This window comes from Nyctibius grandis, chromosome 3 (assembly GCF_013368605.1).
Source record: "Nyctibius grandis isolate bNycGra1 chromosome 3, bNycGra1.pri, whole genome shotgun sequence".
NCBI lineage: Eukaryota > Metazoa > Chordata > Aves > Nyctibiiformes > Nyctibiidae > Nyctibius > Nyctibius grandis.
The window spans coordinates 90,694,404-90,708,668 of NC_090660.1; the positions used below are offsets into that span (position 1 = coordinate 90,694,404).

The 14,265-nt window shown below is 36.6% G+C and overlaps 1 protein-coding gene across 3 annotated transcripts in view; it reads left to right on the forward strand.

Moving 5' to 3' along the window:
• Positions 1-14,265, forward strand: part of CSMD3 (CUB and Sushi multiple domains 3) — a 790,297-nt gene that overhangs the window by 744,621 nt on the left and 31,411 nt on the right. For all 3 annotated transcript variants that reach the window (XM_068397267.1, XM_068397268.1, XM_068397269.1), the window contains 4 exons: positions 2,475-2,654; positions 7,868-8,041; positions 11,743-11,916; positions 12,186-12,259. In XM_068397267.1, the coding sequence (XP_068253368.1) occupies positions 2,475-2,654; positions 7,868-8,041; positions 11,743-11,916; positions 12,186-12,259 (602 nt within the window). The remainder of the gene's footprint in view (positions 1-2,474; positions 2,655-7,867; positions 8,042-11,742; positions 11,917-12,185; positions 12,260-14,265) is intronic.

The following is a 14,265-nucleotide window of genomic DNA, read 5'->3' on the forward strand; positions in this document are numbered from 1 at the left end:
GGACAAGATAAGCTCAAGAGGTCCCTGCCAACCTCACCATTCTGTGATTCTCTGACTGTCCAAATCCGTGAACTTCAGAAAATGCCACTAAGCCTGCTAGGTAGCTCCTACATGTTTGTTTTAGTTAAATTTTATTCCTATATTTATGACAAAACACAGTATCTCAGTAAAATCTAGGTCACCTCCTTACATCTACTTTTACTTTCTTTGAAAGTCGAATGCTGCAGTATAAGACAAAAGAGCAAAAGAATCTTTTCCTTAGCACTCCTAACCCACCTCTATGAACAGTTCTAATGTTACAACACAGTAATTTGAAGAGTTACTTTTTTTCCCAAGTCTTTTCTTTCATGCAATTCTTTTTCCTATCATAAGACAAAGACTAGTAGAGTACAATAGGGCAAAAACATGTAAAAGAAAATCAGGTCTGTTTTTTTTTCACTTTGAAATATGGCTTGAAAAGTTAATTACAGGAAGGTAGGCATTTTGAGAAGGTAGAACAATCTAGAGATCTGCTAAAGCCATGGTGACTCTTGCTGTACAACTGATCAATGTTAAAGTGTCAGGAAAGGGTACAATCATTACAGTAACAGTGGAAGAAGCAAAAAGTTTATATTAATGACCAAAAGAAAGATATGGAGATTGTAAGGAAAGTGAATGAAAAAGCTAAGAACATGGTTTTAGCTAAATTTATATAAACAACGAAAATAGTTTTCAACAGTATAAAATAAATGGATAGTTTATGGAGCTGTTTGATCATATATGGTGTATGGTGTAGGCAATTAGTAAGGCAATGATTTGAAATACTTTTCATACAGGAAAATCTAAATAGATGAAGCAAGGATTAGGAAAAAAAGGATAAAGGCATGAGAATTATGTTGTAATCCAGTCAAAACAATAGAATACCTGTAAAAATATTAAGGATTATTTTAGTTGAATTTGCAACATTAAGGATAGTAAATGAAATATGTCAAATAAAGGAAGGTATAACATGCAGAGTATTTGAATATACTTGTGTAACTAAGAGAAATAGTTGTCTTTCACAGCTCTATATTTTTTGAAGAATGACAAAGAAAAATCAATGACTTTTTAAGTTTTAAAAAAATTTTCTGTGTTACTAAGTAAAATAAAATAGGCTGATCTCTAATTTTCTTTATCACTGCACTAGCTACCTTTAGACTAACACAGATAACCCTGTGGTATATTTTATAGTCTCTTCTGTACTCACAGACAGCGATTGTGTGGGACTTTTTTTTTTTTTAAGATTTTATACATGCAGCTTAATTAGTATCTGCTCATTCAGACTGTGACAAACTGTAGAGTAGGCATACTATATACCTTGGATTCTCAGTTCCCCCATTACTTAAATGAAGGGACCTGGCCAGAACACACTACAAACATGGAGTCATGGGTTTTCTCATTTTGGAAACCCCAATACAGAGAGAGTGCCATTCCCATTGGTCATGCTTTGGCATTGAGTTAAAAGTGGCCAGGATGTGTTTCTGCCCAGAAAATTGCCTCCCACAATTATCCAGAGGTAATAACAATGCTGTAGGAGGATTGTCAAGTTTACTATAAGATAAACTGTAAAACACATGGGTGCTGTACTTCGTATGAACTAGACGTTTTTTCCCAGTGATTTGTTTTTTTCCTGAAAACAACAGCTTTTTATCATTGCCTCTAGGGTTCTCAAGATTTCTTACTCTGAAAATTGTTCCAGAAATTGATAGATCCAATTGACTAGATCTGAGAGAAACTTACCTTTTTTAACATTATTCTTAAATTATAATGATATAATTCTTTATTAACTCTTTATCAATATTTAATTTCATTAAAAATTAAATTATCTCTTGACACAAAAAGTCACAAGAGGTTTTACAATCATTCCCACTCATTAAAGTACCAGAGACCTAACTTTTTCATAAGTCATGGCCCATGTTTGGGGGTTGCCTGAATATTCTCATCTGTACATAGGAACCATGTGAGCATTTACAAAGTGGGAGCTTTATGCAGACATACATCTTAAATTTTCCAGATTGTGTTTCTTTTCCAGATGTATCCATGGAAAAGTAAACTAAACAATAGATATCTGCTTCTTTAATAATGAAGCTCTGAACTGATAGGAAAATTTGAGGGTATCAAAGTGGTAGTGATATATGGATTATTTCTTGGGGTTTTTTTTGGTTTATATTCTTGAAATTTTACTGATGAAAATTGTACAGTCCATTACTTCTATTGTTGAACAGATGTATTGTTGTTCTCCAAATGTAACTGTTATACATCTCCACATGTTGTGTTTGGCAACTAATTCAGATGATATATATGTTTATCTTCTCGTGATGGAGATAAGATTTATGATACTTTTTCCTTCTCATTTTTCCCCAATAAATTCCTAGTTTTGCTCTATGTTTTTCCCCTCACATATAAATAAATCACATTTAGGTTTTAAAATCTGTTCCTCAACTGTTTGCTTGCAGTTATCAGTTGTGGAGATCCAGGAGTCCCAGCCAACGGCATGAGATATGGTGATGATTATGTTGTTGGACAAAATGTTACATATATGTGCCAACCTGGTTATACAATGGAATCAAATAGCTCCTTAATTCGCACTTGTACTAGCAATGGCACGTGGAGTGGAGTAATCCCAACATGCAAAGGTACAACATTTATTTTGATTGTCAACTATTTCTTCCATGACATTTACATCCACTGTTTATTGTAATGAATCAGCTAAATATATCGACGGAAATCAAAACTCACTGTTAGTATGAATACACTGAATTAATTTTTTGGCTGCAGGAGCAGTGATTTCATCCTTTGCTTCTTTTCCCTTTTATTTTTCATACCAGCACAGTATGTTGAACAGTTTTTCGTAGCTTTATAGAACATTTTATTGCTTTGCTGCTAAACTGAATTGGCCAATATGAAATGATGGTTTAGCTTTGTTCGTTTGTTTGTTTGTTAAAGTTAACATGTCATATCAAAAATTACCTTATATATGTCCCTGTTTTTACAAAAAGACCTCTCAAGCACGTGAAGACACCTTTGGGAAAAGTCTGCATATACACAACCAAACTTTGTCAAAAGAAAACTGTTCTGTGTTATCCTACCCATAATACTAAGATTTTTCTCTAATTTCTTCTTCATTAGACATGCATCTTTGAGCATCTCTGTGCTGTATCGACATACTCAGCAAAAAGACTAAATCCTTCTGACAAATTTCCTAATAAACATTTTTCAGCTTCACGTTATTTTCTCTACTGTGAAAACTGAAAGGATTAATCTCAAGATCTTCCTTTTCTCTCTTCTACTAATTGCATTCCTGATATTTCTGTTTTATTGGTTTTTTTTTGATGTTCTCTTTTGAAAACTAAATAGCAAAAAATCCAAACGTTACTGAAAGACCACCTTATCTGTATCATCAAAACAATTTTCTCTGAGAAACTCACTTGCTAAGCCCTAAAACATCTTCTCTCTATGAGCAATTTTTCTCACTCTTTCTGATTCTGCAGCTGTAGAGAAGAAGCATTACCATTTTGGTGTTTTCTTTCTGGGTTCACATTAAGTATGTCTGATCTCTATTCTTTTAAAATTTAGTCGGCTAAGTTTGTACTTACTTTTCTTATCCATCTGCCTTCTGTTTTGTTTTCAGGAGGTACTTTTACATACATACTCAGCAGTTCTTATTTTCCTCCCCTGAATTCATTCATCAAAACAGATCAAATAAATTTCAAATCTCCACCCCATTTGCAATTACTTTCCTTGCTGAGTATAATTCTCTCAATATCTTATCAAGTGCAGTTTAATTATAATTCGCCTTTGATAATGTCAATTTTTAAAGTTATTTTCCCAACACATTCTTGAGAATGTCAGACTACAAGATCCTCTTAACAATTCACTTTTTTGCTGTTTGTATTGTGCTCTTAGCTAGCCTCAGCTTCATTTACAAAACTGATTTTAAGAACAGAGGAATGGCCATACTGGTCCTATTGACCAAGAGTCTGTCTGTCTCCAAGAGTGGCTGTAAACGAACAGTGAGATGATCATAAGACAGAACAGGTTTTTATGATACAGTTTCCCAGCCCCAAATTCTTAAGGACTGCAGGGCATGTGACTGGGAGCAGGAGATCTAACTCTGATTTGATTCAAACAAAACCATATAAAGAAAGAGGTAGACTGTCAATTTTGGCTTTAAGTTTTTGAGCCTTTCTAGTTTTAGGTCATACATATTTATGGCTTGTATAAATACTAAATAAAAACCATATGAGGAATCTAGAATTCAGAATTTCAGAATTTTGTTCTACTCCACACAGGTTTGTGTGAGAGCACTAGGAGGTAAGTTAATAACCCTCATTTCTTTGACTGTGTAATTAAAAGTAATTTATAATATGCAGTAGTGTGTTTGAAATCTATAACAAACAGTTCTTACTGTCAGGAGGAAGTGCCAGGGTCCTCTGGTACCATTTGATTAAAATAATCGGAAAATGAACTGGGCAGAAAATGGATGTGTAATTGTTGCAGTGCCATTGAAATAGAAGATATAAATAATTCTCTGTCTTTGCCTAGTTGCAAAAGGATGCATGTTTGTCTGCAACTAAATATTCAACTATTTAAGCATTGCCTTTTCTGCAGATTGCATATGTGCTATATTTTCAGCTCTTAAATTGAGAAATGTTGCTGTACATATTTATAGATAAATCTCTGACCAAAATATTTAGAGAGACATTCTGCCTTGTTGCTCGGTGTAGTTTTGTTTTGATTTTTTCACCCCAAAATCCTGATATTAAACTTATTTTCATGATACATCTATCTCCTTTCTTAATTATTGACCAGTATTTCATCCTTTATTATTCAGCTCAGCAGTTAAAACACACATATCTTTTTAAAAGTACTAGTCATGAAGGTCTTGGAGAATGCAGACAGACTTTTGCTGCTTGGAGTACTTATTTTGACTTATTTTTATGAAAGCATCATGAAAGCATGGCAAAAGTTATCATGTCCTTTTTTGGGGGTTGGTTGCTTGGTGTTTTCTTTTCAAATATGAACCAGAGCTAGAGAAACAGAAAATACAAAAAATAGGGCCTTAAAATTTAGATTTGGTTTACTGGTTGGCAAAGGATTATTTGATAATAATACTATTTTCATCCAGTATTCTCAAACAGCCATGAATGATCCTGCAGAGCATCTTTGCGATGTAAATAGTTGAGATTGTCTTACTGAAGTGTATAATAAGAATGGAGAAAAGATACATGGTGAAACTTCTGCAGATCACATTCAAATACGCAGTACTCCTGATCTAGTGCCTCTGACTTCTTTTGAGCCTGCAAGATGACAGCTGTCTAAACATGAGTTTAAAGGTTATGAGTGCAGCTTTTCAATTCCTCTGTTCCTGTTACCTGTGTGTTTTCTGCTTTATTTTTAGTCACCACCTATTCTCATTTAACCCAACTATCTCCACTAAATTCAATCATACTAGTTTCATTTCCTTTCTTTCTTTTTTGCTAACAGTTTCTCCCAGCTTTTCTCTTTTTTTACCCATTTTCTCTTTCTCATCAATTCTAGTAACTTTGGCCTAAATTTCATAGAATCATAGAATCATAGGATGGTTTGGGTTGGAAGGGACCTTAAAGATCATCTAGTTCCAACCCCCCTGCCATAGGCAGGGACACCTTTCCACTAGACCAGGTTGATCAAAGCCCCATCCAACCTGGCCTTGAACACATCCAGGGAGGAGACAGCCACAACTTCTCTGAGCAACCTGTGCCAGTGTCTCACCACTCTCACAGTAAAGAATTTCTTCCTAATATGTAACCTAAATTTACCCTCTTTCAGTTTAAAAGCATTACCCTTATCCTATCACTACATGTCCTTGTAAAAAGTCCCTCTCCAGCTTTCCTGTAGGCCCCCTTCAGGTACTAGAAGGTTGCTAGAAGGTCTCCCCAGAGCCTTCTCTTCTCCAGGCTGAACAGCCCCAACTCTCTCAGCCTGTCTTCATAGGAGAGGTGCTCCAGCCCTCTGATCATCTTCGTGGCCCTCCTCTGGACTCACTCCAACAGCTCCATGTCCTTCTTTTCTTGGGGGCCCCAGAGCTGAACACAGTACTCCAGGTGGGGTCTCCCTCGACCTGCTGGCCGATGCAGCCCAGGATATGGTTAGCCTTCTGGGCTGCAAGCGCACGTTGCCACCTCATGTTGAGCTTGTCATCAACCATCACCCTCAAGTCCGTCTCCTCAGGGCTACTCTTAATCCATTCTCCACCCAGCCGGTATTTGTGCTTGGGATTGCCCCCACCCACATGCAGGACCTTGCACTTGACCTTATTGAACTTCATGAGGTTGGCATGGGCACACTTCTCAAGCCTGTGAAGGCCCCTCTGGATGGCATCCCTTCCCTCCAGCATGTCGACCCCACCACACACCTTGGTGTTGTCGGCAAACTCAATCCCCCTGTCCATGTCACCGACAAAGATGTTAAACAATGCCAGTCCCAATACTGACCCCTGAGGAACCCCACTCATCACAGGTGTCCACTTGGACATCGAGCCATTGACTGCAACTCTTTGAGTGGGACTATCTAGCTAATTCCTCATGCACTGAGTGGTCCATCCATCAAGTCCATGTCTCTCCAATTTAGAGACAAGGATGTCATGTGAGACAGTGTCAAATGCTTTGCATAAGTCCAGGTAGATGTCAGCCGCTCTTCCCTTTTCCACCAATGCTGCAACCCAGTCATAGAAGGCCACCAAATTTGTCAGGCATGATTTGCCCTTAGTGAAACCATATTGGCTGTCACCAGCCACCTCCTTATTTTCCAAGTGCCTTAGCATAGTTTCCAGGAGGATCTGCTCCATGATCTTGCCAGGCACAGAGGTGAGACTGATTGACCTGTAGTTCCCCAGGCCTTCCTTTTTTCCCTTTTTAAAAATGGGGGTTATGTTTCCCCTTTTCCAATCAGTGGGAAATTCACCAGACTGCAGTTTCCCCCTTTCTCTTTTTGATTCAGATTTTTTTCATTTTGTTTCTTTTATACCTTTTTTCCTTCAGCTCTCAATTAGCAATTTTCTTTTACTAATCCATTATCCAGTGAATAACTATTTTATCTTCATCACTAGTTACATCTGTTCATTTGTACTGTCCTCCTGTGGTGTTTTTCAGTCCTCTTTCCTACAACTGAGTAGAAGATATTTCTGTTTTTACCTGAGAGGCTTGGAAATTAGAAATTACACTGAAATACTTTTGTTGGTCTTTTTAGAGGTAGCAACATAGACAATTTCAAGAGATTGCAAATTCTTAAATGTTCTCCCTCTAGGCTAGTAGATAGACACTTTTTGCTGAGGAGCTATTAATGAAGCAAATACTAACCAAATTGCAGTACTCAGAAACAGGCTTTCAAGTCATATTTTGGAGCAATCATCCTGGAATTTCTTCCCTGGGCATTAATGTCTAGCAAATGTCTAAGCTGGTTAACAGGAATAAAGTATTTGACCATTATCACAGTAACTAGTGATAATTGTACTCTGTGTTCTTTAAACAGACAAACAAAATCATTTTGTATTATACTAACAGACATCTCTTAATTGTTGTACACTTCATATTCTCCATACTGATTTTTAGGTAGTCTTCCTATTTGGCTTGATGCAGCATCCTGTTTTTTTTAAGACACTTCATCAATCAGCCACTGTCTCGTAAATGGAGGAAACCAGAAATACTAAATTCTGGAAATGTGAGGAGAATACAGTGAGGAAGATAGTGTGTCCTGACTGTATTGTCCTCTAAAAAAGGTGAAATTAGCACATATGGTTCTTCTAGTAATTGTGTACACTGCGGATATTTACAGCAGCTGGACCTAATTATTTTGAATATTATTGCAGCTGTTACCTGCCCAACTCCTCCGCAGATCTCTAATGGAAGGTTGGAAGGTACAAACTTGGACTGGGGATTTAGCATTAGCTATGTCTGCTCTCCAGGATATGAACTCTCTTTTCCTGCTGTTTTGACTTGCGTTGGGAACGGAGCATGGAGTGGTGAAGTACCTCAGTGCTTGCGTATGTATTTACTTTACGTTCCTGTATTTCTTTATTCATCTATAGTGCTTTTTTTCCTCTTTAAAGTTTTCACCTCTTTTTTTCTTCCTTCTCCTCCAGCAGTGATTCAGTTCATTTCAAACTTGGGACAAATACGATCCTCTACATTTTCCAAAATTGTAGCATAATTTATAGATTGAGAAAGACATAAGAATATATGTAAATCCTTTGTGAGTATACAGGAAGCCTTAAACACAAATGCAAAAAAATATTACAAGCAATACGTACCAAATGACCCAAGGCAAAACAAGATTAAGAGGTGCTGTCTTGTTTTCAGATACAGCTACATATAGAATAGGGAAAGTTTCATTATAATATCTTTTATTTGTTCATTATTCATCTTAAACTTTCTCTAATGTCACAGAGAGTTTTTTCTGTCAGTAATGTTGACTAGGTCACAGGATGATTCCTTGACAATTGTCTATTTTTCCCCTTACACTAAATCAATTTATATGTTTTATGCAGTAAATTTTGTTGACCTGAAAGTTATAACACTGATGGATTTTTATGTTGCTACAGATTCATTATAACAGCAAATGAGTCTTTTTCTTTAGGTTGGTGTCATTCCACTCATTATTTAAAAAAACTTTTTAAAGAAGTGATTGTGATGCTTCTGAGAGATATTCACTTGATCCCATTGAAGGAGGAGGTCCTGTAGTTATTTGTAGAATAGCTATACCACTGAAATTCTGTAATGGTCTTGAGCAAGGAGTCTAATTGGAAGAGGATAATTTCATCTTTGTGGCTTTACAGTTTCTGAAATGTAATTTGAGCTTGCCAAATAGCTGAGCTTGCCAAGTAGCTTGCTAAATGTTGCAAAATGTAGTTGTTCAATCTTTTACTATTTTTTGCATTCTTCATCTCTCCCTTTCAAAAATGTTTTCTGTTTTAGCTATTTCCTACTACTATGAAAGCATATCATATAGATGGTCTTGTCTTTTCCTTTTTTTCCTAATAATATTCTCAAACCATCAACAACAGTTTCTTAGTGAAACTGTATATGCCACAACTTGAACATGGCAAAAGGCGTTGTTTCTGAAAGAAAAAACCCCACCATTTGTTGTTTAAGTTTTCTAGATGGAGCTCTTCTAGAGTGCACTATATTATCAACATCAAAGACAATGAACAATTCTTTTCGTCATTTGTTCTTGATTGAAATATTGTGTCCTTACATTAATTTTTGGATATCACAAACTATTTGTCATGTTTGGGGTTGGAATACTCAATGGTGCAATATGCTCTGAAAAAGGGACTCCACCTTTAAACTTTTTAAAAGGTATAGTTAGCACAGAATGCAGCTGACTGGGAATTAAAGGCTGTTTCATGCAGAGATTACATTAAGTGAATGTTGTTGACGTGCAATGGTTACCCATTGGCTTGCAAGGGAAATGAATTGGCAGCGAGTGCTTGTCAAAGAGCTTAAACTATCTGCCATCTGCCAGAAATGAGAGGGAGCTGGTGAAAGTCATTCTCAGTGAGAAATCTTTAAGCAGTTCTTGACATCAGAAATTTAGTTCCCAGCTTGGTTCCATAGAGCCTGTAGCTGAAGAAATGCAAGGTATAGTTATAACATGGAATAATTATTCAGAATGGAATATAGTCATGTCTTTGAGTATTTATCATCTATGATCTAGTATTTGCCTGCTTAATTATTCATATAGTAATTTGAGTAAAGGACTGTTGTTTTTATAAGCTTGGCAATAGATGGCAAAAAAAAAAAATACAGGCATATGCCTGGAAATTCCTAATTACATATATAACTTATTAATCAATTAAATGTCTTTGAATAATGAGACTAGCCTCATAGCCTCAGTGCCAGAGCTCTCCAGCCCTGTCTCTGTTATAGGCTCTCAGAGTGTGTAGGAAAGCATTTCCACTGGGAGTGGGAGCACTCACAGAGCTTCGTTTGCTGCAACTTTAGTTTGTCCTGTAGTCTCCTGTTCTTGTATCAGAGGAAAACTGCTGTGTTTTACTATGGTGCCTGGTTTCCATGGTTACCTATATAGAAGGCAGATATTCAGTAGCTATTCAATGATTGGGTAAAGTTGACTGATAACTAAATGGTGGAGTTTACTTAGTTTTATAAAAAATTAATAAACTTACAAAATCCCACTTTTTAATGTGAGGAGTTTTTTTCCTTGAGAGTGGTTGTTGCTTTGTTGGTACAAAGAACAGTTCAGGAGACAATTTCAAGCCTCTGTGTTAAAAATCTATAAATGTTTCATGTATCTTCAAATTAAGGGTTCTACAGGGTTTTCTAATGGAAACATAAATTGCAACCATGATCTGTCAATCAGACAATGAAGTTCACTGTGTGGCACTATCCCCAGTTCATAGATCTTTTCAGAATATGGCCTATAAATCTGCAGACAGTCCCATTCCAGTTAAAGCCATGAAACTGTGTACATTTCTGGTATGTATATATTAAGACCTTTTTCTTCAACAACTTGTGTGTGCGTGGATTTGCCGTACAGTCAGTGTCTGCAGTAAAAGGTAGAAGGCAGGAGCATTTCATGTGAGCAGGTCCTCTGGAAAGCTTAAAGCATAGGTGACAAAGATAGAGAACTAGAAATGTATTTTGAAGATGATTATTCAAGAGATGTTATTTAAATTTTGTTTGTAGAAGAGAAAGATGGAGTAGAAAATTCCACTTCTACTGTCTCTGCAACATGCCTTTTTAGAAATATGTCATTGCACACATCGGGGTTAGTGTTTTATTTTTTGTGTGTATTACGGCGTTTTCTGTTTGATATAAAATTAGACTCTACAATACTGGAATTCATGGTGTGTCAGGAAATAATGTAGTCTGATGGCACAGGGTTTACCACAGCTGATTGCATTTCCTAAATCAATTATTCAAAATCCGGCTTCTGACAATAATCAGTATTTTATATTGCAGAGGCCAGTAAATTTGCCAGCAGTGCATTTACTTACTTATGCTATGCTACAGACATAAGAAATCTTTAGGAGGTAGATAGTATAAAGTAAAAAGGTAAATTAAAGAATATGTTCTTATCAGTCAAATTTATCCCACCTAATAGCATCTTATTAGTGTTGGACTTTTAGATTGCTGCTGAAATTTCTTTGCTTTTTTTTTTTTTTAATTTTGCTAGCTGTACTAACTTTCAAGTGTTGTACTTCCATATACACCAAATCTTATCTTTCAGTGAAGGATGAGGAAATAAGAATTTACAATTCCTAAAATCTGTCTGACAAATCCTTTAATCATACAAAAATGTTGAGCACTGGGTAGGTGCCAGAAAACAGGAGAGGATGGGAGATTGACATGAAGGTTTGGTACACTCTGATTGCTGTCAATAGGAGGATTTGCAGATTGATGTGGTTTGGGGCAGAGGTGAATTGTGGATGTTTTAACCTTAATATAATAAGTTGTGTAACCTTGAGCGTCAGCTTCAAGCTACTGATCAAGTCCACTATGCAGGCATTTTGAACAGCTAGCAAAACTACCGCAAACTGAAGCAGACTAGAGATTGGCTAACTTTTCTCTCTTTGAATTCCTATTAAATGCTTCTGTATATGACCTGTATTAAATAAAATAAATAAAAAATTTGCAGTAACTGCTTGACAGTGTTCAGATAAATGTTATTTTTGTGTATTCTAAAAAATGACACATTCCTTTTCTATCATGTCTTTTCTCACAGCAAAGTTTTGTGGTGACCCTGGAGTACCTGCTCAAGGGAAAAGAGAAGGCAAAAGCTTCATCTATCAGTCAGAAGTCTCTTTCAGCTGTAATCCTCCTTTTATTTTGGTTGGCTCCAGTACCAGGATTTGCCAAGCAGATGGCACATGGAGTGGTTCTTCTCCTCGATGTATAGGTAAGGTTAAACTCATATTATTGAAATTTCTTGAAATGCTTATTATTTTATTATTCCTTTTCCTGCTAAGTCAATTTAGGAATTTTCAGCTGTTTTGAGTTATCCTGATGTTATTCTATACTCTTTAAGAATCAAGTCACTTTATTTTTGCTTCTCTCATTGGCTTATTGCATGTTGTTGAATAAGCTTAATTTTGTGATACATTCATGCATTTCATTAAAATACTGTAATTTGTTTTGTCTTTAATTTATTGTAATTTTTTTTTTAAGAACCTACTCGCACAGCATGTGAAAATCCAGGAGTCCCAAGGCATGGGTCACAAAACAACACATTTGGTTATCAGGTAGAGTATATTATTTTTTATCCTTGAATAGTAGAATATTTTTAGGTTACCTCAAAGTCTAGAAACTTCTTATTAGAGGTTCAGAAACTGCTCATGCCTTGTAAGAGATGGTTGCTAAAGGGTTGCTGTGTTTCCTTATTTCTAGCTGTTGGATTACATTGACCTTGTGTCCCTATTAGCAATGTGCTACATGAAACCCTGGTGATCAAGTTCTGCAAGGTTTCACCTTGAAGGAGTTCAGTATCTCCCCACAAATATATATGTATTCCCTACTATTGATCAAGTAGGCTTTTTCTCCTTAAAAGTGTGTGTACTGTATGCCAAACTGCTAGTGTAGACATACTCTGAAAAACAGTGGATTTTTTTTTCCCTGAGAGCAATTCTGTTGTTACATTTGGAAATAATGTCACCACAAATGAATCACAGAGTCACAGAGGCTGGCAGATGCTTCTGGAGAGCTTCTAGTTCAACCCCCCTTCTAAAGCAAGGTCAGCTAAAGCAGGTTGATCAGGGTTGTGTTCAGGTGGTTTTTAATATTTCCAGAAATGGAAACTCCCCAGCCTTTCTGGGCAACCTCTTCTAAGTTGATCACCCTTAGAGTGAAAATGCTTTTTCTTATTTTTAAACAGAATTTCCTATGTTTCAACTTGTGCCTATTGTCTCTTATCCTGTCACTGGGCACCACTGAAAAAAAGTCTGTCTCTGGCACCTTTCCTGCCCTCAGTAAGTTTTAATACACACTGATAAGATTCCCCTTGAGCCTTTTCTTTTGTGGGCTAAACAATTCCAGCTCTTTCAGCCACTCCTTGTATGCCAGATGCTCTAGTCCCTTAATCACCTTTGTGGCCCATCACTTGACTCAATGCAGTATGTTCCTGTCTCTTGCACTGGTGAGCCCAGAACTGGACCCAACACCCACTTGTGTCTCACCTGTGCTGAGCAGAGAGGAACAATCATGTCCGTCAACCTGCTGGTAATGCTCTGCCTGATGCATCCCAGGAGGGTATTGGCTGCCTTTTCTACAAGGGTGTGTTGTGGCAAATGGTGTTTACATATGCTTCTGTTGGAAACAGAATTGTGAAATTGAAAATGCTTCTGAATTTCTGATTTCATGAATCGCACAAAACAGTGACGTCAGTGGGATGTTTTCATGGGTGAATGGTGTACAGATGCAAAAATGTGCCCTATAATTTGCTAGGAATCTGATAAGGCAGCTGCAAACAAACTAAGAAAGAGTCTAAACTATCCTGCTACATCTGTGTTTGGTGTCAGGGCTGAAAGCTGCAGACATGTGAAGAGGACTAGGCAGAAGAGTAAGCTAGCAGCTCGCCGGTTGTATGTGGTGCCTGTCTAGTAGTAGGAGTTAAATAAAAACTGCAGATTGCCAGAAATGCAAGAATGGGCTGATTTAAATTTGAACAGATCTACAACATGAAATTAGTTTTTAAAAGTAAAGGTTGTAGCTAAAGACTTTTCAAAGTTTCATGGCCAAAAATTTCTTTGGTTTGTCATTTTGATGGCCTTTACACAGTATTCCTCCTGTTTAGTGATTGTTTTAGCAATCTTTGGGTTTTCAGACTGTGCTAGATCACAATCATATGTGAGTGGTAATACAATTGTCTCAGTTTTCTCCGAGGAATGAAGTGCTGTTTCATGTCAAGATAGAATATGCAGGGGCAGTCCTTGGGCTAACTTTCTTTGGGTATAATCTAATATTATGCTAGAGGGCAGCTCTTTATTCAGTTGTGTAAGAAATGCATCGTTGCAATGACCTTTTTCTATATTGTCACAGTTTCTCTGGCATATTAATGAGCTTTCTATCACTTAAGAAGCTAATGTATGACATGTAAATGAGTAACATCACCTGCTTTAATTGTTATGAATATGTACTTCTCGGATGTTTCTCTTTCATCTGAGTATTTTTTGTTTGACAGATCTACCTTAGCAGTGTGTTACAATGAAGACAAAATATCTTTAGAACTTAGTGAATACTGATTTCATCTGTA